Raw genomic sequence first — 25,526 nt, 5'->3', positions numbered from 1 at the left:
ATAGTTTCAAATTCTAAATTGGAACATCATTATAGAACGAAAGTAGTACGTTATATTAATGGTTGAAGTTCTGGCTTGACAAACGTGACTAAAGAATAAAAGCATACTCTTGAAAGTAGAAAATAAATTGCATTTCATAAAGCAATATACTCTGTAGTAAAATATGGCACCATTACTTTAGATTTTGAATCCATACCAAGGTGTATGGTGTATACCAAACAGTAAGGAAACAAATATACATCATCCCGCAATTAAACAAAACACAATTTAACAACTATGAGGTTTCCTATCGGAACCTCCTAGTTATGGGTCGTCAGGTATTCATTTCCTTTCAATTTGTTGAACCTAACACCCCAAAATAAGTCCAGTTAAATTCAAATAAGTTATTTTAAGTTTCCAAAGTAAAATTTGGGTGAATTGAATATATACACATTTTTTATAAATTTTTAAAAAAAGTATTTTTAGAGGGTGTCTATAAGTTAATGTTTATTAAATGTATATGACGTGTCCTCGCTATTTTGGAAGTCTCTATGATATCCATGTGGTATTGAAAACATCTCAGTGTTGATTGTTTGTTTCTAGCTCTTCGTTGTAGGTTGTAATTTTTGTGTTGCAATGTTCATTCTAATGTCAAAAAAAAAAAAAAAAAAAACCCGCAAGGACAAAATATTTCAAAATTCAAAGATAATTAACTTGAAAATTCGCTTTATGTGTCAAAGAGTTCATGTCACAATAATATAAACATACCAACTTTTTCTAGTTTTTTTTTTTTTGGAAAGTTTAGGAAATACATTATGCTTTTATAAGTAGTACACATCTATCTATACCTAGTATTTAAAAAGGAAGAACATAGATTATTAGATGACATTTGTCATCCTCATCTTTCACCCATTAATTTGTTATTTGTTATTTTTTTTTTCAATTTTTTCCTTTTGTTGTTTGTTATATGAAGTATTTTATAGCTTCAACACCTCTTTCACTTCATCTTCCCCATTCAACATTAATTCACCATTTAATTCATATACCCTCTTCCACCTCATCTCCCTCTTTAATACTCAATATTAATTCACCATCTAATTTATTTATTTTGTCAACTTTCAAATGACCTCTACATAATCATATATTACCACAAAAATTCACAAGCACTCAACAAAATTAGCACTCAAAAATACATTTAACAACCACTTTATAATTGTTCCTTTATTGAACGGGCACAAAAGCTAGTTGTTTTTAAAAGTAAGACGTAGGTTGTACACCTATATTACATCAATTGAATAAATAGTGCTATACTTAATGATTCAATAATAATGAAAGTTAATAACTAAATAAAAATTAACTCTTAGAACCAACATCGTGGGTCAAAATTACACCACCACTCACTCCACTCCCATTGTGTATCTATAAACGGAAAATGATTATGAAAAGTAACTAACTAAAGTTGACGACGAGTTTATGATGCACAAAATAATTGCACTTGAAGGGTACAAATGTAAAATGTGTAAATGTTAAAACAACGAGTACAACTTAGATAACCACCAAGGCACAATGTAGAGAATTCATATTTTTTTCTTCTCATTTTCTTATTTTAATCCCTCTTAAAGCTCTGTTCTATTCGACTTATTTTGGCTGAACTTATATTATCTGAACTTATCTGAACTTAATTGAACTTATTTGAACTTCTTAATCTGAAATAAACTTATTTTGGATGAAATCAACTTGTCTATGTGTTAAAATGTCTGGAAAAAAAAATTATGAAGTTTAATTATCTGAACTTAACTGAACTTATCTGAACTTAACTGAACTTATTTTTTCTGAAATAAGTCAAAATAAGTCGAACGGAACAGAGCCTTATTCTATTATGAATATTGCGCTCTCGTTTGAATTTTAAATGTGCCCTTAACCTAATACTTCGTATCTTTTAAATAAAACCACTTCCAGTGATGTTAGTGGTTTACTCTTCTAAACCAACTTTAATATTCTACCGGCTTCAAAACAACCATCCACTTTTACACCCGTTACAAATTGTCCGGACAAAAAATTCCATCCAAAATCGACCCAGAGAATGTGATGGCCACCGCCATTCTCTTTAAATGAGTAAAGCTAAAGAATGGGGACTCGCCTTTCATGTTTTTCACGTTTAGGACCTACACCTTTTTTTTTCCACCTTTTAGGAACTTAAGCCAATTTTCCGGTAAGTTAACTCAAGGCTAACTCACCGTAAATCATAAACAATATAAAAAATAAAGAAAAATATTTAAATATAATTATTCCCAAAAAAAGTTAACCAATATTAGGCAATTTCTTGGAGAACAATGTATTTTCCATTGCAGCGCAATGCAATGTCACCTTCTCAAAACCTCAAATTAACCAATATTAACGGATTTCTAATGTTAGAATTGAATATTTGAATCGTTTAATAAATATACCGGCTTGTAAGTACTAACAACAACAAAAATCCATGCCCCAAAAACAAAACCTACAGATTGATGCACCAACAATTTGATTTTTCGTTTTTTCGATATAAAGATCAATTTGCTCCAATTCTTGTGACATGATTCTCTTTCAAACATGAAATCATACCTTGTTAAAAATAAAAATATCAAATAAATTCCATTTTCCAGGGAAAAGAAATCAATTAACAGCAATTGATGAGCTTGCATGTGAAGAACAGGGGAGAAAAAAAGGGGGAAATTACCTAAGTGATGCCACGGAGCAGATGTTGGCAATTGTGACGGTGTGGAGGAAGGTTAAACGCCCCCTTAATGTTTGGGGCATTAGACACAAAGCTCTTCTTATTTCTGTCATTCTTGTTTTCAACCAACTTCAACATATAAATAACTTCCCAAAAAATCCTCCGTATGATTGCAAGAGAAGAGAGGTTGATTGCAAGGAAGAGAGAGGGGTGGTGTAGTGGTGGTTGAAGCGGTGGTTGTTTGGGCGAGGAGAGAGAAAATGAATTGTTCGTAATTACTCCGTAGGATTGAGGACTTTTAAAACGAAAATGAGATTTTTTTTACTCCCTCTGTATTTTAAAAAGAGATACATTTTCCTTAAACGACCGTATTTTAAAAAGAGATACATTTTTCTTTCCCCACTTCTAATTATATCAATATTTATCTCTTTCTTGTGGTCTCCACACTTATTCACGTCATATTTTTACTATAAAAAATAATTCACCCACTACTCCACTTTCATCTTATTTTAATAAATTCAACTCATACTCCTAAAACTACGTGCCGGTCAAAGTGTGTCTCTTTTTAAAATATGGAGGGAATACCTTTTTAACCAAGGGACTAACCTTTTAACTAAGGGGATTGATCTTTTGTTTACTTTGGTTAATTTTGGCCGGAAAATAAAAATAGGTCCTAAACGTTGTAAAAAAAAATTATAGGTCACAAACGGTGAAAAAGTTAAAAGGTTAGATCCCGTCTTTGTGCTTAATTCTTCTTTCAATTGTTTACCCTTGCCTTTTCGTTAATTTTATCTTGAAATTAAAAAAACTAATTTATTCTCCATTACTTCTCACAAGTCATTCTTGATTCCTAATTGCTAAATTTAAAAATTATAACTTGTTGGTTTCATCTAAGAAATGTTATTTTATGGTGTTGAAGATATAAAGTGGTCATCATTTTGAAAAGGGAATGCTTTGATTTATGATAAATGGCTCAAACTGGGTCAAACTGGGTCGATTTCACTTTAAACTGGATCAAACTGGGTCGACCCAGTTAATGTATATTTAAACAATAAAGTTAAAATTTATTTTCATTTTAAACATACAAAATAATTTATAATAAGATGGAGGGTCTGGCGGGTCTGGTGGGTCACAGGGTTAGGTGGGTTCGGTTTGTGTGTCAGGTGGGTTGAGTTCGTGTGTTGGGTGGGTTAAATTTTTTGGGTTGGATGGGTCGGGTGTGCCGTGGTGGGTCAAAATGGGTTGTGTTGAAAAAACTCGCCATGACACATCAAAAAAATATCTAGCTAGGTTAGGCGGGTTGGATCATGGGTCATAAGTGGGTCTGACCCACGTGAGCAACTACGGGTTGTGTCAGGGTGGGCTGGGTCAGACCCGACATTGGTCATCTCTAATTGCATACAACACGCCAGGAACTACGAATATTGTTTAGCTAGTCAAAACAGATTAGTTTTCTTTAAAAAAACATTAGAATAAAGTCATACGACATATACAACTAAAATATTCCTTATACAAGAACATATCTAAAATATTAAAACAAATATCTTAGTCAAAACATCTGATTGTACGTATATAGCTCTGAGATCATGGGACGTATGTGTAGGAAATATAATATGCAAAATCGTAAAATGATCAAGAAAATGTAGGCCGAATATTTGATAAGCGTGTATAACGTTGTGAAGTGTTACTCCGTAATAAATACTGCCTTAGAAACAAAATGTGCTCTGACTGTGATGCCATCGAAAATGACGTTGCCCCATAAATTTTTTCACAATAACCCTTCAAAACGTGCACTCAATTAAGGAGGATTATGAAACTCATAATTTGCTCAAAACTGTTGAAAGAGAGAGTAGAAGAGATATCTTTCAAAAAGATTTCCAAGAACGGTTTTTAATCTAAAAGCAAAGTGTACATAGGGTTGGTTCCACTGCTTGGCGCCAAGCTAAAGGTCAAATATTAATGCGTCTCGAGTCTTCCACCCCAATTGCTACCACAATTGCAAAAATAATAATTCTTGTTTTGTCTCGTCATTCTTCTTCTCCAGGACATCCCAGCCAAGTCAATGGCTACCGCCAAGAAATTGCACTCTGCAGAAAATCAATTCCTAGCAATGGCCTCAAGCCATACCTGCTATGGTTCTCCATGGCCACTCGCCCCGAACAACGCAACCGAACTCATGTCAGAAATCCCTCATGACACGCTGAGCAATGAATACCTAGACCGACATGCCCTCGGGCTATTGTTCGGGTTGGAAATAAACCCATCCAAAGGGGAAGCTGCAATAATGACTCTAGCTCTCCAAGACGAAGTATTTGATCCTACCAGACTGATTGCTCCCTCCCCGAGCCCAGCAGAACAAGTTGAGAGTTGTTGGCGCAAAACCTTTAGATGGACCAACTCCCATTGGATAAAATTCAAAGTGTCTGCGGGAGAAGGTCCAATGTCAGATGAGTCCGAATATGAATCCGATAGTGATGAGTCTGTAGATACCTCTAAATCTAGTGTAGAGCCATAAACTTCCACTATGGAAGATCTTTTCAATGTAGTGCTTAACGATTTGAATAAAATGTACACAACTTTTGAGTATGCGCCACCTAAAAGTCTGAATAGCCAAACTGAATGCCTTGCAAATAATGAATCTGAAGATGAATATGATGAATTAATAAAAAACATGAATTAGCATGAATACAAAACTATCATCGAACAAAACTCCCGAATTCAATTGTGTAAATAATCTCAATTTGAAATTAGTTTCTCATTAAAAAGTATCATCGATTTTGTATATGAATATTGAAATAAAGCTTGAATATTGAACTTGGATATTGAATATTGAAGATTGAACTTGAAATTAGGAGGCTACATTCTTAAAGGTTAAGACTTTTATAAAAAAGACTTCACCTTTACTAAGCTCCTTTGCTTGAAATTTACTCTATTTTAAAGGAAATGAGTTCCACTTAAACATCATTGAATAGAATTTGCATTTGTACATGAAACTTTGATAGTTCATGTGTTCTAGTTTGGAAAAGGGTTTTCACTTTCCCAAACATTATGGAACTTGTATAAAATTAAGGGTTTTTGAAGATTTGTATCATGGTTGTTGGAAGGAATACTTTCAAGGATGAAAGCTTCACTTACTAACAAAGTTTTATTGAAAATAAAGCATAAAGATTGAAACTTGAAACTTAGAAATGTAGTATGGAAGACCATTTAAGGGGAATTCGGGGGATTCAACCATGAAACCCCTTAAGGTTACCTTTTTTGTACAAAACCTAGTTTTTGTGATTTGAACTCAACATCACTGGTTTATTAGAAAATATTGAAGATTAATGCATAAAATGAGATTTTAGGGACTCAGATTACCTAGATTTGCTAGGTTGAAGCCTCCAAGATGATTTCCCAATTGCTTGACTGTTAGAAATTGTAAGTGATTTTTGAAAGATTGAATTTTGGAGGATTTAGGAAGTGAGGATTGATTTTAGCATTACGATGTTATTATTTTTTTTTTTTTTATGATTTTTCCTCCCCTTATTTCTGGAAAATTGAGGGCCGGGGTTTATATTGAAAAATGGCTGGGAAAATTCCAAAAGGCTTGCACCTGGCGCAGATGCCTTGATGACGCCTAGCTCAGATGCCTTGATCGCGCCTGGCGCAGATGCCTTGCTGGCGCCTGGCGCGGCGAGTGCTGCCAAAAAAGGACGATGACGTCGTCCTTTTAGGCGCGTTTGGGCAGCGTACTATTGTACTTTTGGACTATTGTGGGAATATTCTTTGCTTGGGGAGGTGATTTGCACGATTTTGAACGTGTCGCTTTGCGATTTTCACTGTTTTGAACTCGGATTTACTGGTCGGAGCCCGGGATGCTCGATTTTGTGGGTTGACACCCGAATTTGGATTCTTAATGTCATTTTGATTAGAAACATGATTCAAGGACCAACTGAGATATCCGTTTCGAGAGTTTGTGTTTGGATTTTGGGATTGTATTTAGAAAATTGAATTTGTACCAAATTTTGGGATGGGAACGGACTTGGGGATTGGATTTTGGATATTTGGACTTGGAATAGTTTCATTATATTTTAGCAATTGGGACTTCCGCTCGGAGTTGCACCAACCTTGAAGCAAAGCTAATGGTTTCATCATTGGCCCTAAGGGGAGGCACGAATTAGGTGTCTACACCAAGTATCTCATTAAAGTCTCCAAACATCACCGTTGGTAGTGAGCTACGTGACTTCAAATTCTTCATAAGTTCCCATGTTTTATACCTCTCCTCTGTCTCCGGCCACCCATAAACACCAATTTCCTTCCACATTGCCACTCCATTATCCCCCCTCACCTCTGCCTCAACATGGTGTGTTGAGTAGGAGCAAACTGCAACGTCCAAATCTCTCCACCATAGTCCTATATGTAACACCCTAATAATTTTTTGCATTTATAAAACCACTTTCCAACTCGAAATAAGGAATTACTAAAGTATTACCGCCACCGTGATAACGGCTAAGGCTATTACCAGAATTACGCAACGGAATTAACTAACTTTAAAATAAAAAATAGTTAATGGCCTCCATACAAGTTGGAACCATAACGACCCAAACCAAAATACTTTAAACAAAATCCATTAACTAATTAAAAACGTTATAGTCTAGACAAAATAAAAATAATTAGAGTTTAGAAAAATGCAAGTAGAATAACTCTCTCAACCAACCCTTGAAAGATTACTTGTCCTGCAAGTCACCTCTAAAAACCTATTATTGATAGACTACTCCCCAACAATGCAAATGCAAATGATGGATCATCGTAGGGTCATTAAGTCAAAGGCCATGACCAAAACACAAAGCACGTAATCAGCGAAAGCTGAATATAAACAAGCTAGAATGAAATCCTATATCTATCATGCTTCATTCCAACGATAAATTAGATCACATGCGAAGGCCAACTAAGTAAACCAATAATCATGAAGACAAGAATCGACTCTCGACACGACTCTTGACTCATAGATTAATTAGAAAAAGCTTCGAATGGCCCAAAAAGAAATATCTATTAAGGAAGAGTGTTGGGAGCCAACCAAACACTAAAATAATAATAGTAACCCAGTTGTTGGACCATCCGACGGAATTCCAACGCATAAAAGAAATGAAACAACGTCTTGTATCATTGATATGAGTACAAGCCCCTTGGCAAGGTACTCCCCCCATTGTTCATACTCAAGGTATATACGTTCCAAGAGTTTTGAAGCTTGTTCGGGTTGCACTTTACATTTATTAATATCTTGTTCACAAAGCCGACTCGAGACATAGTCAAGCAAAGCATTTAAAAATGAACAACCAAACAATACTCCATTTAAGATTATTAGGACTTGTGATCAACCATTCAAATATCAAGTGAAATTACTCCCATTGTTCCTTCTCAACATATAGGGCGCGGGGCTACGTTGCTCGGCTGGGCGTACGCAAGGGAAGAGAGGAGAGGAGAGGAGAGGAGAGTGCCTTGGGGAGGAAGAAAGAGAGAGGAGAGAGAATTTGAGGGTGTAAAATGTGTGGGGATTTGTGAGGCATCAAGGGGTATTTATAGGCTTCATACCCCTTGGTAGGTTAAGTTTTAGGGAAGCTCCTTTTGGGCTTCATTAAATCAAGTTGGGCTTGCTTTAGTTTGTTTGAGCTAGAATTGAATAAGTTATTGAATTATTCACTTGAGCTCCTTATAAAAATTGGATTAGGCTTTAGAATAATTCAAATCATTTTAATTTCAAAATCCAAATAAATTCTCAAATTGAAAATTAAATCCGCTTCATAATTAATTACAATAATAAATACTTTTAATTAATTGAATACATATAAATAACTTATTTAAATGCAATTTAAATCGTAAAATCTTAAAAATGCTTTATAGATATAATAAAATATATTTATAATTACTTAAAAATACGAGGTATTACACCATACCACCATACATACCATTACTACTAAAACAAACTCCATTTGCAAAACCACATCCATTTCGTACCCCTTCTAGCTTTTGAGCATCTATCATCGTGTCCGTTAAGAACACAATATATGGCATCTCTCTCCAACACCAATCTCGGAGAGCACTAACCTTCCAGGGGTTGCCAATCCCCCGGCAGTTCCAAGCTAAGATTTTCATTAATCTTCGAGGGATTGGTTAATACCAATCACCACTACTTGACTCATCGAGCCGAATTCAGAGCCCGTAAAAAGGGTTTTAACGCTTCTCCCCTTCATACCGTTTTCCTCCATAATCACATCATCCCCATCCATTCCACACTTTCTCTTTTCTCTAATTAACCCTAGTCCCCGGCTGTCCCACCCCTCTGCACCCCCCACCTGACCTCCCGTTACAATCTCCTCCACCTGAACACTAACAACATTCTCTCCAACCCTCATCCCAACAAAACCCTTTTTTTTATCCTTCTAAACCTCCCCTTTTTTTTCCGAAAGTCCTACAGAGAAAATGATGGATTCTGTAGGACTCCCTCCATTGTTCTCACCTGCAGCCTCAACATCCACAATATTTTCAAGGTCGTCACCATTAAAGTTCGCAGCTACATCAAAAAGGGGAGCTAGCACCTCTGTGTTAACCGATGTCTTCGAAGCAGTTATCTCCACATAGGAATTTGAAATCTTTACCCCCTCCCACTTCACTTACACCCTTCAACACCGACACATTAGACTCATTTACCACCAAAGTTTGTGATAGTTGCCTCACCGTCTTAGGAACAAATAGAACCTTCTTCGTTGCTTTCACGGTCTCCACTTCCTCGAGCAGTTGCATCCTCCCCTTATGGGGTGAAGCTCGAAGATAGATTCCCCATTTGAAACCCTTTTTCCTATCCTCCTCCGACACATTGTTACAATATCTTTCACTATGCCCTAAAACACCACACAAGAAGCAGAAGAACGGAATACGCTCATACCGAAATACAATTTCTACCTCGTCCCCCTTCCTGTTTTTAATGTTCTTCTTCTTCTTCCTTAAAGGCTTCCTCACATCCAGGATAACTCTCACCCTACAATATTTATCAATTCCAATGTCATCATCCTCTACTTCTACTAGTTCTCCCAAGCAAGAGGCTACCGCTTTCACATGATCGTTCGACCGACAATTGAACGGTAAATTGCGAATACGAACCCAGAAAGGAGAGTGATTTAAAGGCACCTCTGTTGGTTGTTCGTCACCCGATACTTCGTTCAAAATTAGCAATTGTTGGTCAAAACACCATGGTCGGCCTGTCAATACCTTCTACATGTCACGCCAATGAAAGGATTGAAATACAAATAAGTAAGGACCAATGTTGCACACTAACTTTCTCGTCATCGCCCGTAACGTTTGAAAGCATCGAAATTGAAGGGTTTGTCCATTAGTAGTCTTCCAACTAGCATTAGGGAAACCTTTTCATCTGTCTCCGTTGATGCAATTACTACCCAAAACTAGGACATCATCTTTCTCGTTGTCGAGCGCTAACTGATCACATTTTTTCAGTCAGAACATCATCCATAGTGGCCGGAGAAACCAACCGTCAAAGCAATTAGGGTTCCTTTTTTTTGCGAGGGAGAGCAACCCTTTCTTGCGAGGGGGTTGTGTTTCTATTCTTTATTATTTATTTTAATTCAGTAACATTTAGTTCAGTTAAGTTCGGTTAAGTTCAGTTCAAGAGCATTCAGTCCAGTTCAATTATGTTCTGTTAATTTCTGTTCAGTTCATCTCTAAAGAACAAGACCTAAGAAAGAAATTGAGGAGGAAGAAGAGAGGCTCTAGAAAACCTAGAGAGCGAAGCTCTGTTTGTTTTTTGTTTTTTACAGAGAAAAATAATCTAATGGTTTTGACCAATGAAAAATAGATTTCTAATTTATTTTTGAATTATAAAAATCGAGTGCCACGTAGATATTTTAATTAATTAATTAATTACTAATATATACAACTCCATCCAAAATCAAGCACTCTAATAAATTAAAAAATAAATCTAAAATAAAATTCATCTAAAACCAAACATTAATCTAAAATAAAATTCAACCCAAAATCAAACACTAATTCAATAATAAAGCGCCACATGGAAAATCAAATGGTTTCGGCCAATGAAAATAAGATTTCGAAATCATTTTTGAATTAAAAAAGTCGAGTGCCACGTAGATAAATAATTAAGTGTCATATAGATATTTTTATTTATTAATTACTAATGTTACGCATATACAATTTTACCCAAAATCAAACACTCTAATAATTAAAAAAATAAATCTAAAATGAAATTTAATCCAAAATAAAAAACTAATCTAATAAAAATATAAAACATAGCAGTTGGTATATTATTTGAACTTAACAATTTAATAAAATTCGTGCATCGCACGGGCTAGATCTAGTATCATTAATAATTAGCCATCCGACATCGATCTACGAAAATAAAACAACTCTCATTTTTAAAGAGAGCGGTAAAATACAAGTGTCTATTCGAAGAAGTATATTCCCATATCAGATAGGAAGTATGTTTTTACAAAAAATATATCAGCCAACAAAACGACAAAATAAGCTAAAGACAAACACTAAAGAACAAAATCAAAATTTTCGAAAAATGACATCTGTTTTTGAAAAATGACATTTGTTCTTTGAAAATGACATATGTTTTAATGCTTGTTTTATCCCTATTTCGTCGATTTATGGGATGAAATGTATTTGCTAAATACATATTCTGAGATGAGCCTCTCCACCCTCGTGTCTATTCTGTTATTCAATCTACTCCGCCCAATAAACTTTTCAACATCAACCTTGGATCGTCAAAGTAGGTCTAACAACAAGAATAATTAGTCCAATGTCAATATTGTCCCACTCTCTAAACCCCAATTGTTAACAACTATCCTTTCTTAATTACCTCTTGATTCCATAAACCACAACACCCATAATTAATCGATTTCTAGATTCCTAGAAGTTGCTTTCTCTCAGTTCTCACAAAGTTGTCCTTTTCATAGCCTAACTTTTAGCTATTGCCAGCCAAAAATCCAACGAATTCAGGAAAATGTCATGGATCATGGCCCCCAATCTCTCTTTTTAGTAAAACCCTACAAAATTCTACGAAGTAATTACTAATTGCATATCTAATTTTGTAGTTGTAATTAAATACCCATTTTTGTAGCACTGCAAACGTCATAGTTTACCCAACAATAACTTGATTTTCTTCTTCTTCTTCTTCTTCTTCTTCTTCTTCTTCCTCCTGCTCTGAAATTTTTCAGGAGAGGAGATAGAATGGAGAAGATACCCACATGGCAAGCTGCAACTTTGAGTGGAATTGTGGCATGGATTATAATTTCATCGTTTTTGGATTTAACCCGAAAGATTAGATCAATCTTACAACCTTGGGTTATACACCATGTTAAAACTGGCATACCCCTTGTTCTTCAGATACAGGTTTTTATTTTCTCTATTTTTTTTGGGTTAAATTTTGTGTTTTCGATTGTTGTGAAGTGGGTAATGATTTTTTAGGTGATTTTTTGGTGAAATTTCAGAAATCCCAACACAAAGTTTTGGATGCTTTATTTTCTGTGGTATCATGTGTTGTTTCTGTGCCATTCTACACTGGTTTCCTTCCACTGCTTTTTTGGGTATGATTTTTTTACTTAAATTTATTTGTTTATGAATTAATGGGAATTTGTAGAAGTAATTTTGATTAATGGGTTTTTGCTGTGGATGGAAATATTGCAGAGTGGACATGGGAAGTTAGCAAGGCAAATGACACTTTTAATGGCCTTCTGTGATTATGTTGGAAATTGTATAAAGGTAGAGTTCTATTTGAAATTAACTAAATGTGTGAGTAATATAGGTTTTTGATGCAATTGTGTGTGTATATAGGATATGATTTCGGCTCCGAGGCCGAGCTGCCCACCTGTTAGGAGATTGATTGCTACGAAAGATGAAGAAGAGAATGCACAAGAATATGGGTTGCCTTCATCTCATACCCTAAACACTGTTTGCTTATCGGGGTAATTATAACCTTTCTAAGTTTCCTGCTAGTTGTTTTCCCTAATAACTTTAGTTGTCACAATTCACAAATGCCGATTTATTCACTGCTCTCAAGTCCAAATTCCAGAAAGGCTCATAATGTAATGTATTGTAGCTGCTTATTATCATCACCTTACTTTTATCTACTTTTGGGATTTGTCTCTTGAGGGAGCTTGCCGTAGGATAAGCAATAGTGCAATGTTGAATTTGAGTCATATCTTATTTCCACGCAGGGGAGTGGAAATAGTTGGTAAGCAAAGTAACTGAAATTTAAAAGAATTGAACATGCTTGCTTATGGAAATGCATCACTTTGAACATTTTAGAAGGCAATATAATGCCTCACTTATGGTGGCGTTTCATTGTTAAATTACAAATATTTCGTTATTATTTACTATCTATCAAACCCAAAGAGCCTTTAGTCTTTGATCAGAGCCAATATTATATTAAGGAGTGAGACGTTTAGTTGTTGACTGATAAGAATACATGCTATTTGTGATGTTTGCATTAGAAAGTTGTATGCTACAACCCTCTTTATTAGCAGAGGATAATAATGCAGGTAAAATGATGTTGACTCCTAACATGCCTTAACTCTTAAGAACTTCCCTGATATGTTAAGGGATAACGTTTATTGGGTGTTAGGAACAATATTTTCACTTCAATGTTCAAACAATAGTGACATATGTCCTATATTTTTTTAGTACCATTAGCTTGACAAGGGTGTTCTTTAACCCTTCTTTTATGAAAGACAGACTGCACTTGAATCTTATTCTCTTTAAATTGTCCATGTAGGTTGAATAATTTTTTCTACTCGTTTCTTGTGATCTACAGGTACCTTTTGTATTATGTTATATCGTATAACACAAGTGTTGGCCCTGAAGTTTTTGTTGGCTTCGCTATGGTTTGCTTGTTTGTTGGCCTTATAGCATTTGGTATGTGTTGAGATGAACGTACATGTGGTACAATCACTAGTTTTTCCTGAAATCATATCCTGAAGCTGAAATTGATTTTTCTTGTTAGGAAGAATCTACCTTGGGATGCACAGTTTGATTGATATCATTGGTGGTTTTGTCCTTGGATTGGTAATCCTTGCAGTTTGGCTCACAGCCCATGAATATGTCGACACTTTTGTTACTGCTGGTAAAAATGGTTAGTATGATTCCTTTCCGATGGTTCAAAGCTCATCCTTTTTGGTTTTGCATTCAGATGAATATAATATACCAGGTTCTGGCAGATTTAAAAAATCAGATCCATAGATAAGTTAATCTGCAAACTAGGCCATGCTTGGAATGAAAAAGGGGGATTAACATGTAAAATGGGAACCAAGTTAGGGTGGATAATGTATCACTTTCAAGAGGGGGTACTAGGTTCCCCTACTGTTCCCTAGAGATAATTACCTCCTGACCACTGCCTCATCTCTCAGTCATCAAATATTCAAATGCTAACAGCAACTACTACTGCCTCCACCGAGTCGACCCATCTGCCAGACTACCACCCCTTATATCAGCGCCGATGTAGTTCCTACAACTCCTTGAGGCTTTGACCTTAGTGTTAAAGATTGGTTGTGTATGATTTTTTGGACCTATCAGGAGCTTGAATAATACGTGGAAAGTTGCTATTTCCTGTGAAAATAAACCAGTGGCTAAAGATCAAGGAGCGTCTTCTCATTATGGATAAGGGGATATGAAAAGGGAGGAATAAGTAGGGGAGATAAAAGTTTGAATAATATGATTGGATGCAGGCATACAGCTCATGCTTCTAAAATTGTATTATATATTTAAGACATGATCTGTGATGCGAGATTGCGAGGAAAAGTCCAAAGTTCTTCTAAATAAGGAATGATATACTTAACGTACTGCATTTAGAGTAGAAATGCAAATGCCCAAAATCATCTGGAAATAATTGTTGAACTAATTACCTAATTGTCTAATCACCCCACGAACCGCGAACCGAAAAGGCGAATTATAACAAGAAATCGGTACAATTTTGGTCTAATTTAGCAAATTAGGAAGCGAATTGCTAGCCCGTATCCAATCTCATACTAGTGAATCAGGTAACATTGTGTTGACCTTTAAGTAAATTGTAAATTCACTAAATTGTATGTGTTGAGAGCTTTGTTAATCGCATTGTTTTGATCGACTTACAAGAGATGTTTGGAGAAGTGTAATTTCTATTTTAGAAAAATAGCATTCTTTTGTGATAGAGTTATTGTTTTCTTTCTTTGTATCTGAGGGATATTTCCTGCAGTGAATGAGGAAAGAGGAGCTTTTTAACAGGGCCTTCAATACTTTATCTTCTTGAAGTTTTGGGATGGCTTGAAATGTACTGTGTTTCGTTTCAAAGTAGAACCAAGAGATTTTGGCGATTTAAAGTGTCAGCTAACTAAAGGAGTTGTTAGGTTGGGACTTGGGAGGTTTCAAGAAAGGGAAAGGGTAGCCTCTCCGGCTTTCCCTTGATTCCCTTTGGAAGTGTTCGGTTGAAGATATTTTGGTTTCAGTTCCAATTTGCCACAAATTGGGCCATCTTGTTTTCCCCGCCTTCCTTAAGACTTGAATTCTCCTACTCTTATCTACACACCTCACCTGTTATTAAAAACACCATCCCACCACCACTAAGTATGCAACTAGCTTCCACTCCCGTTGTGGGTACCACCGGCTCGCGATTTTGATCTGAAATCTCAGGTGCCCGTCAATCTCCAGTGAATCCCGATCTCAAATATGCTGGCATTAAATCACTTTTGACGGACTCGCTGGCTTTTCTTGCATCATCATTGCTCAGTGTACTAATCCATTCTTGACCCCCCCCCCCCCCAAGTCAACGTTTTCTCCTACTTTGACTCTTATTAATCTGAAATCCTCCACAGAATTTTCGTTAACCTCCTTTCACCACCACTTTCATCAGCAGAGCCCATCCTTAACCACTGTCCGACATGCCGGCGACAAAGCCTGATAACAAAATCAAAAGAAAAGGATTAAATATGAGATATAACCATCAGAAAGATAGAGCGAGAGAGACTCTACAAACCAACCACTAAGGCTATAGAATCTGGAAGATGGTGGTGAAATAGACATCTAAATTGCGTGGTCTAAGAACAGTACCGGAGAAAATGAGAAGTTTATGACAGGGGCAGACAGCTGTATCCGTTGTAGTTGTTATGGTGACTATGTGGTGCTTATTAGGTTGTCTTGAAGGTTAAGAAGCCATCATTCCTTTATTTTCCCTTCGTTGGTTCTTTCCGCATGATTAACAAGTTATTGGGAATTGGGTCTATATCCTGTTGAACCATACATAATGTTTAGTTCCCTTTTTTGGTTCTTTTCCCTTGTTTCTTTTCCTTTCTCTAAGAGGTTGTGATGAACCAAACTTCCCCTTCATGGTTCTATAATTTTCAAAAAGAGCTATGTGGAAAGCACAGTTCCTATTCCTTTGGAGCTGTATCATGCTTCCCAAGAATCCTACTTGTTACAGAAATTAAGTTAACAGCCACCTTAACCAACCTAACAAACAAAAGTTGAGAGAAAATCCTCAACAGAACAACTGCAGCTGAAATAATGGTCCAAGTGCTTTTAAAAATATAAATAAAAGCTTCTTAGCATTTTTATGATTGAATTCTTCATTTTTCCTGAAACCTGCCATGTGATGTGATATAAGAGTTAAACTCCCTCTTTGTATCTTTTAATCTCTTTACGATGTGAAAAAGGTGCCATGTTATCCTGATTTGGACTTTACGTATGATTGCAAAGCTCAATGCCTCTTAACCTCTTTTTCTATTCTTCTTGTTGTGCATTACTATTAATTGTTACTTCCCCCCTTTTCCTCTCTGCATGAACTATGAAGTACCTGTTGCCCAGAATTTTCAAATGGTGTTAGTCCATCAAATAGAATTTTGACTACGCAAACAAGGCCTTGAAATTTGCTATTTTGTTGATAAAATGTTGTTGGATTTGCTTCTAGCTGTTGACTTTATTGTTTTTCTTGGTGCGTTGACATTGGCTGTAGGTTTCTCTGAGAACATTTATTTTGTTTAATTTTTTTCTAGTATTTGAGGGTAATTATATTTCTCATGTGCGAAGGAAGTATAATTGGAAATAGGTTTGTGTCCAGCTAGGAAATTATACTTATACAGTTATAGGTTGGGTTGGCCTTTCTAATATTGTATGTTAACGTGTTTCCTAGTTCTTGTTTTAATATATTAGCTAGTTAAGAATCAGAAACTGTGATTTAATTTATTTCTCCGATTGGCGTTAAAATATCTTTTGAAGTTTTCTAAATGTACGGGAGTTGGAAGTTGAAAATGCATTAGAATGGGATTGAGGTTATAAGATAGGAGTAGCCGGAGAGCTGGAGAAGTCGTGGAAGCTGTTGATATCATTCGGTCTTCTACGTGCAAGAAGAAAGGCTTCTTGCTAAACATGATTTGCTTTAGCATCTCGTACGTTGACATTGGATCGGCCAAGGGCTGAGCAAGACCGATTACCCGGCCGAAAGTCCCATAACCAGTACAACCAGTTCCTAAAATCTTGGAACCATGACTTGTGGGTCCCGGTTCCGGGTACCCAGTCATTTAATTTTGTAAATTTTAAAAAATTGGGCCAATTTTATTTTTTTATATCGTATTCAACCTTTTTTGGAGCATATTGTTTTTAGGGTTAATTGGTTCTAATTATCCAACCTGGTGATTTTCTTTAAATAATCCCACATATCAGTTCTTTTTTAATAATCCAAACTTTTGGGGATAGTTTCTCAAAATGGTCCTTGACCTGTTGGTAACTAGTATAATAGGTTATGCCACCTATTGATCTCTAATATGTCTACATTTTTATTTTGAAGTTTATTTTTTTATAAATTAAAACCCAATTTTTATCCTCCCCTCCACTACGACACTACCCCTTTTCGATCTCCTCCCCTCCACCACCACTTTATCTCTCCTCCCCCTTCTCTGCCTCATCTCCACCACCACTTTATCTCTCCCTCCCTTCTCTGCCTCCCCTCTCCGTAACTCTCCCTCTCTGCATCTCTTTCTCTCATCCACAAACCACATCCCAACACTATCGATCTTCAGCCACTCCCATCACCGCTCTTGACTATCAGCAAGACTCCCCCTTGCCTATCCGCTTCTATCTCACTTCCATATATAACTCTTTCTCTGAGGATCTTTCACGCCAGTAATATCTCAATTACATAATTTTCTCAATTTTTTTCATCATTATTTACAAGAATTGATATAATTTTGGGATGCTAATGGTAATTTAATTTCATGAAGAATCTAAAATTTATTGTTCCTCTAAAACCAACAATGACAATAACAATCGTCGCGCAAGGGTGGGTCGGTGGGAAGATGAGACGGAGGACGATGAGTAGAAATTCGCCTGTGATAGAAGCTAGCAATGGTGGTGCGAGGTAGCAGCGATGAAATCACCGAGTTGCCTACAAATGATAGATAAAATGGAGCTATAAGAAAAAAAGATAATGGGGTTTTATGGTTTATGATTTTTGTGTTGCAATATTGGTAGAGTTTCGGATGCTGATTGATTTGTGTTGCGATTTTGGAGTAATTGAAAACACAAGTACCTCCCTAGAATTTTCTTGCGACATGGAGATCGAGAAGAAAGAAATATTAGCTTGACTCATCAATGGTAATTTTGTCCTTTCACACACTAGTCAAAAAATACAACCAGATTTTACCTTAAACATTTGGATTTAAAACAACAAATAATTTTGGAATTGATTTTTAAGATGAAAACTTAAAAAATTAACTAACCAAATCAAAACATACGAAGTATTTCTCAAAACATATTATAATTAAAAGACTAATTTATGATACATTCAAGCTAATAATTTTAATTATTAATTAACTAAAATATGCTTAAATTTAAATACATGAGAATGAGATGAAAAGGGAAAAAGATCAATAATTTAAAAGTATTACCTGCTATTCAGGTTATCGGTCACAAGGGACCAATATGAGAAGGTGACCACAAAAATTGGATTTATTAAACAAAACCTGATATGTGGGAGTATTTAAACATAACTGCCCAAAGGTTGGATTATTTTTTACAATTTTTCCTTGTTTTTACGGATTTTTCATGAAATACCCCCGAGTTTTTGCGGAATTCACCAAATGCCCCTCGACTTTGAGAAATTCACCAAATGCCCCTCACAAATGACTTAATACCCAAACTACCCTTACTAATGACGCGCCGTTAGTCCTCCGTTAGCTTATTTTCAAATTCACTAAATACCCCTATATTTTAACTTATTTCACCCAATACCCCTAATTTAAAACATAATTCACCAAATGCCCAAAACTAAAAATTATATTTTTGAAGCTCAACGGCTAGTTTTTGTGTTTGAAAATTAGTCGTTTCTTATTATTTGGTTATAGATACCCTGTTCTGAGTGTTCATTTAATTTTGACTGGATAACAATCTATATGACCATTCTGTCTTTTTAAAATCATTCAATCTTACCACAGTCTCCGTCCGTGGACACATATTTTGGGGGATTTTGTTTTTAAATAAAACACAAAACAAGAATGTAACTATGTGAGTGCTCGTCAATGGATAGGAGATCTTGTAAACTCATTTATACGGAATATTAATTGAATATCCGAATAATTAACAGTGGTTGTATTGCAGTTTTTTCAGCAAAAATACAACAGAAACATCCTCTGAGATGAGAAAAAGGGATGAATATACATGGCTATTTCTGCACTCTTTACAATAATCCAACAACAGCTTAGATGTAATATGTTTCCCAAACCTCGCAAGTCGCAAGTGATGTCCTAATAGCATACACCTGCCAGAAATAAAGTCGCTACTTAGTATGAGATTAGTTACTAGCAACAGGAACTACAATCAAGATGGCAATAGAAGGAAATATATTCAAGGTACTCAAGCAGATAGCTCTACTGGCTAACACCACAAACTAGAAATTATAGATGAGCTCACTGAAAGAGTCTAGATTACTCACAAACTTCCAACACAACAGTATGTAGAAACTCTATTATAAAGATCTAAAAATGCAAAACTTAGGATGAAGCTAAATATCAAAGATTAACCAACAGTAGTTGATAAATAAGTAAATTGGTATTCGATCTAATAGGCAACCCAGAGTCGAACTCTTTTAGATACTTCACAAAGAATAAAAAGGTAGGAAATTTCTGCTCATATCTTCTCCTCTAAATTGTTAAAAAGAACACCGACAGAAGTACAGATATCTTATGGCTTGTAAAATTAAGATGTGAAGAATAAAGATCCTTAAGAAGCTCTGAATGGCTTGAGTTTTTGCTAGCATCTAAAACACATGTCGTGAAAGAAATTATAGATTATTTCTGTACGCAGGAGGTCTCAGTTGCTTGTCAAAATTCAATAACATCAGACTATCCCAACTGCACAAATAATTAGAATGTATAGTTTGACAATATATTCAAGGTACTCAAGCAGATTGTTATTGCTACCTCTATTTGATTCATTTTGCACAGAATCTTGCTTATGTGTTTCTAGTTCCTGAAACAATAGAAGTTTTTACAAGGTTAGAAACCAATTTCCAGTTTGTCACAATGTCCACATCAAACTTTACATACTTTCCTGCAATTAACCTCCTCTGACTAGAAATTGCCTCACCTAAAGGAAGACATATGAACAAGGAAGTCGAGACAACATGGATTTCCGTAGTGATCCCATGTATACTAGACGCAAGGGCTTGATGGATAAACTAGTAAGCTCAAGCGAATCAAGACACTGGTTTGTAAAGACACGAGGTGGAAGATATATACCAGAAAGTTCTAGGCCATTGCCAACACTCAACACCTTAGTCTTTTTTCTTAAAGCCATTGTTGTCCATTTTATCACGTTCTTCTGGGAAAGCAAATCAAATCATATCCAAAAAAACTCAATCAAATCAATGGTGGGATTTTTGTGATACTTGACATTTGGACATTAATCAAATTCATAATGTTCGATCAAATTCTAACAAATTAAATTGTAACCCAATTGAAAATTCACAATATTAAAGCAAACCCAATAACAAAAACACAGTTAAATTCAATGAAACACGCGATTTTTTTACTAATTTACCTCACAAGACAACAATATTAGTTTTCAAAAATACCCAATTAAAATTTCAATCTATGTTGAGAAAATAAGCCAATTGAAAATTTCAATCTATGCTTGAGTACCTTGAAGATGTAGATCTTGTAAGTCGACGCTCTTCTTGTGTCTTCTCTTCTTCTTCTTCTTCTTCTTCTTGTCTCCAGCAGCGGCCTTCTTCTTCTCCGCGGGCTTCTTCTTGACAACATTTCTCGGCGGCGACGGCCTTCTTATCCTCCCTTCTTCTTCTTCTTGCCGGCCTTTGGCTTCTTCTCAGCCGGATCTTTCTCGGCGGCGGTGGGCTTCTTCTCGGCGGGCTTCTTCTCAGCCTTGCTGATGAGAGAGAAAGTGAGAGAGTTTTGGTGAGTTTGTTTAAAAGTATGGAATAAGGGCAAAATAGTAAAGTTATGCTAACGGAGACTTGACGTCTGTTAAGTGTAAGGGTAGTTTGCGTAGTAAGTCATTTGTGAGGGGTATTTGGTGAATTTCTGAAAGTCGAGGGGCATTTCGTGAATTCCGCAAAAACTCGGGGGTATTTCATGAAAAATCCGTTGTTTTTATTAGGGCTAAATCAACACTTTTTCTTTTTTGAACATTGTTAACTTTAAGAAAATCATAATAAAAAAAAATATAATAGGTGTTTAGATTCCGGTAATCTGCAACCGGTTCCCAATTTCATTACCCAGAACCGGGACCACCCAAACCGGTTCCAGAACTGGAACCGGGTACCCACATATTTTGCTCACCCTATGATACAACTGCATTTTAGACATGACGTTGTAGAGATTTGATGAGCCCTAGAACTTCCTCACTTAGTTGCCTTGAGTAAACGAGGAACGTGTAAGTAGACCTGTCAAAAATGGACCCGACCCGAAAACCGACCCGAACCCGCCCGAAAAAAGCGGGTCTTGAACAAGATTTTCTGACACGTAACCCGTTTTTATCCGAACCCGAACAACCCGAAAATTCCGGGTCAAGAACGGGTCGGGTCGGGTCTGACCCGTCGGGTTTAGTGTTAAAATAAAAAAATAAAAAAAATATTTTTATTTTGACGAAAAGGAAAAAAAAAAACCTAAACCTAGCTAAATCTAAAAGTATCAGCCGCCTTCCTCTAACAGACTAACTGCACTCATCTCTCAAACACTGATCCTCTCAAGATCGCTCTCTCTCTCGCATCGTCGTTGCTTGGATCTTCTTAGTTTTTGGTCACTTTGGCGCAGGAATTAGAGTTTAGGCAGAAGATTGAGAAAAGGAAGATGATAAATGTGAATATGCAGGAGTATTTGAGGTTGAGAAATGAGAAATTATCTCAATTAAATCATGTTGTTCTTGGAATGATAACCCACCAGCGTTTCTTGCCGAAGGTGAAGGAAATTGTGATACGTAGTATATAGTGAGGATGATGATGATGTATAAATAATAGGAGAGAGAATGTAAGTTTGAGGGGTTTTGCCGATTATTTTTTTTGGAACTTTATTTTTGTCCTTTTTTTTTTTTTTACGATAATCATCTGTAGTCTGTCATTATTTTTTTGCAACTTTTATTTAATTTGTCTATATCATAAAATTGAAGATTGTGGGGAAATGAATTTGTTTTATGGAATTAGTACGAATTTCTACTGAAAATGAATTCGCTTGAATCGATACTATTACTGGGAATTGGAAATAGAGGTGCCAAAAATGTTACTCCACTATTTTTTAGTTTTTGGGTTGGGTTTATAAACAAGGTAATACTATATGGTAAGGTCGTAAAGGGGTATTGGTAAATCTTGTTTTGGGATTTGGCCAGATTTAATCATATAGAGATTGCATAATATTGGATTGGGTGAGACAGTAAGTCTTTAACATACGAAATTATTAATGAAGGCACCATTTTGACGAGGATTATAAAGCCTTTTTTTGGTTAGGTGGTTGTTTTTTTTTGTTTTTTTTATTTTTTTTATCACTGATGTACATATATGTTGGTTATGACTTGTTTTTTTTTTTTTTTGACGGAGTTATGACTTGTTGATATACCATATACATATAAAAAAAACATTAGAAAAAGGCGGTATAAAAGCTCTCAACCCGTTGGGTCAACCCGAACCCGAACACTCTGGGTCTTGAACAAGCATTTGCCAACCCGAACCCGAAAGTGACCGACTCGATAGAACCCGAACCCGAAAGTGACCGACCCCAACCCGACCCGACCCGACCCGTTTGACAGGTCTAAGTGTAAGCATAAACTACACTGATATCTATTTCCTGCTCCACAAATTATGTCTACTTTTCCTGGGCTATAAGTCTACAGCTGAATACTGCATTTCCTTGTCTTGTTTTCATGTCTTCTAATTAGTTCAAATCATGCTGTTTCTCAGTTACAACATTTTGGGCTGCCCTTAGCTTCTTGTTGTTCTTTGCTTATCCAACACCGGAGGTACCAACACCAAGCTTTGAGTTCCATACAGCCTTCAATGGTGTTGCATTTGGCATTGTAAGTGTCCTTTTATGAACTTTAAATTCATTGTTATTATTCCATTTAATCCTCTCATGTTTATCTGAAACAAGGTGTCAATGCATTCTGATAATGAACTTTTTGCGTCTTCTTCAATCTATTTTCTGGTCAAGTAAAATTAGCTTTTGAAGTTGTTAGAGCAACAATCTTATTTATGTAAGAGAAATTAATGGAAGAGGCATAGGAGATGAACTTTTTCTTTGAAGAAAAGAATGTTGTCAACGAGGGATTAGCCTGAGACTGAGTTCAGAATATCCTGCCCCTATTTTATATTATCTGTTGCATATGCCTCCTCACTTTCCTAATACAGTAGTTTACAGCTTATATTACCTTTTTTTTTTACATGACATTGATTTCACATGGGTTGCGTGTCCAGGTTTCTGGAGTACAACAGACGTATAACCAGTTTCACCACGAGGATGTGCCACGCCTATTTACCGCCAACCTTGCAGCTCCAACCTTTATCAGACGGGTCCTTGTTGGTATACCCACCATCCTTCTAGTTAAGTACTGCAGCAAGGCCTTGGCAAAGTGGGTATTGCCAGTGGCATTTAACACCATGGGTATTCCTATAAGGTCAACTACTTACCTTCCTGCTCTAAAAGGATCAACAACTGCTAAAAAGTCTAACAAAACCAAACAACAATCAGGGTATCTTCAGAAAATCTTCTCTTCCTATGAAAATTCTTTTGATATTGATACAGGCATCAGATTTATCCAGTATGCAGGCCTTGCATGGTCTGTTGTTGATCTTGTTCCATCACTATTTTCTCAGCTCAATCTGTGAATAGTATATTTTTGACATATTTGTGTAGAGTATCTATTGTTAACCCTTTGCTTGGCAAAAGCATAGTGAGTATCTATATACTACGTAATTCGTTACTACTGTATATTTCCTTGATTTATTGTAGTGATGCGAAGTATTTAGTAGATCTTAATTTATTTGTCTTGAACTAGGGTCATATTTTGATTGGATTACAGGAAGAGAACCAACTGGTTGGAGGAGGCTTAGACTTGGTAAGATGGTAACTAATCTGAATTTAATTTTTTGAAATGAATAACTAATTTGAGGATTTGTTTGGTTGACATGGGAAATTAATTTCAATAGGAAGCTGTAATTCAATTTCCCATTGTTAAATTTATGGGAATTTCCTTATGCTATGTTTCGAAACTAGAATTTCGTTTCGAAACTAGAATTTCAAATGAAATTCTGGATTTTGCCCAATTTACTTCTTTGGAAAATACTAGGAATTTGGAATTGGATTTGGCCCAAATTCAAGCTAGTAAATAACCAGGTCCACTTTTATGAATTTGAAATTCCAACTCAAATGAAATCATTTCAAATCCTTGGGCTCTTGGTCTCTCACCCCTCTTTCTCTTCTCAACCCACCTTGTTACTTTTACCAATTACCTTTTTTTTCCATGTTTGTAACACCCCAACAATTCTCTCTTTTCTAAATTAAACTTTTAATATAAAATATAGAGAATTATCAGGGCATTATCGCCCGTGTGAAAACGTATCGGCTTATTCAGAATTTCGCAGTGGAACACATAATAATAACGTTATAGAATAAACAGTCCATCATAATTTAACTCTCAAAACCAACCAATAAAATCTAAAGTTAATTTAACAAATCAAGGTCAACTTAAATAAATCAAGAAAATCAAAATCAGGGTCAACTTAGAAAATTATAAATAACTACACAAGCTCTCCAATCCCGAACTTAATGATGCATCATCTTCAAACCTGTAAATGGACAATGCTTATTGATCCCTAGAGTCTGCTCAACAAAATGGTGAAGGAAATAATGCCCTTGGTCCAAGTATGCATTCTATGTTAAGTCTAATAAATGCGGTTCAGTATTAATTAACAAGTTAATAATTCAGTGAGATCAAGTGAGCTGAATAACTAGCTAGAGGCCGCTTCAGTTCAAGTGGAATTAATGATATTAATCCACAACTTACTCTTGACTGAACCCGTAGGGTCACACAAATAGTACGTAAACGGATCAAGTATTTAATGGCATTAAATACTCCATCTATGGATATTCGGAATCGACGGATCTTGGTTTCAGTGGGAGCTGAGATCGTCACAGGCAAGAAATGAATGCTCCGGAAACGATGATATTGCCGGAAACGGAAATATGGATCGTATCGGAAATATAAATATTATCCAAGTCGTAGATGTTGCCGGAAACGGAAACATGGTACGTATCGGAAAATATTATCGGAAATGGAAATATTGCCAGAATCGGAA

The 25,526-nt window shown here is 35.8% G+C and overlaps 1 protein-coding gene across 1 annotated transcript; it reads left to right on the top strand.

The window, feature by feature from the left end:
* Window positions 1-11,582: 11,582 nt before the first annotated feature.
* Window positions 11,583-24,207, top strand: LOC110801227 (lipid phosphate phosphatase delta). Its single transcript, XM_022006566.2, has 9 exons — window positions 11,583-11,768; window positions 11,923-12,097; window positions 12,196-12,291; window positions 12,392-12,466; window positions 12,539-12,669; window positions 13,518-13,618; window positions 13,707-13,835; window positions 23,133-23,248; window positions 23,646-24,207. The coding sequence occupies exons 2-9, from the start codon at window positions 11,936-11,938 to the stop codon at window positions 24,054-24,056; spliced, it is 1,221 nt and encodes a 406-aa protein (XP_021862258.1). The 5' UTR covers window positions 11,583-11,768; window positions 11,923-11,935; the 3' UTR covers window positions 24,057-24,207.
* The last annotated feature ends 1,319 nt before the right edge of the window (window positions 24,208-25,526 follow it).

The sequence above is a fragment of the Spinacia oleracea genome, chromosome 3 (assembly GCF_020520425.1).
Source record: "Spinacia oleracea cultivar Varoflay chromosome 3, BTI_SOV_V1, whole genome shotgun sequence".
Lineage (NCBI taxonomy): Eukaryota > Viridiplantae > Streptophyta > Magnoliopsida > Caryophyllales > Amaranthaceae > Spinacia > Spinacia oleracea.
Note: the sequence above shows the minus strand (reverse complement) of the source record. Positions and strands in the feature narration are given on the sequence as shown.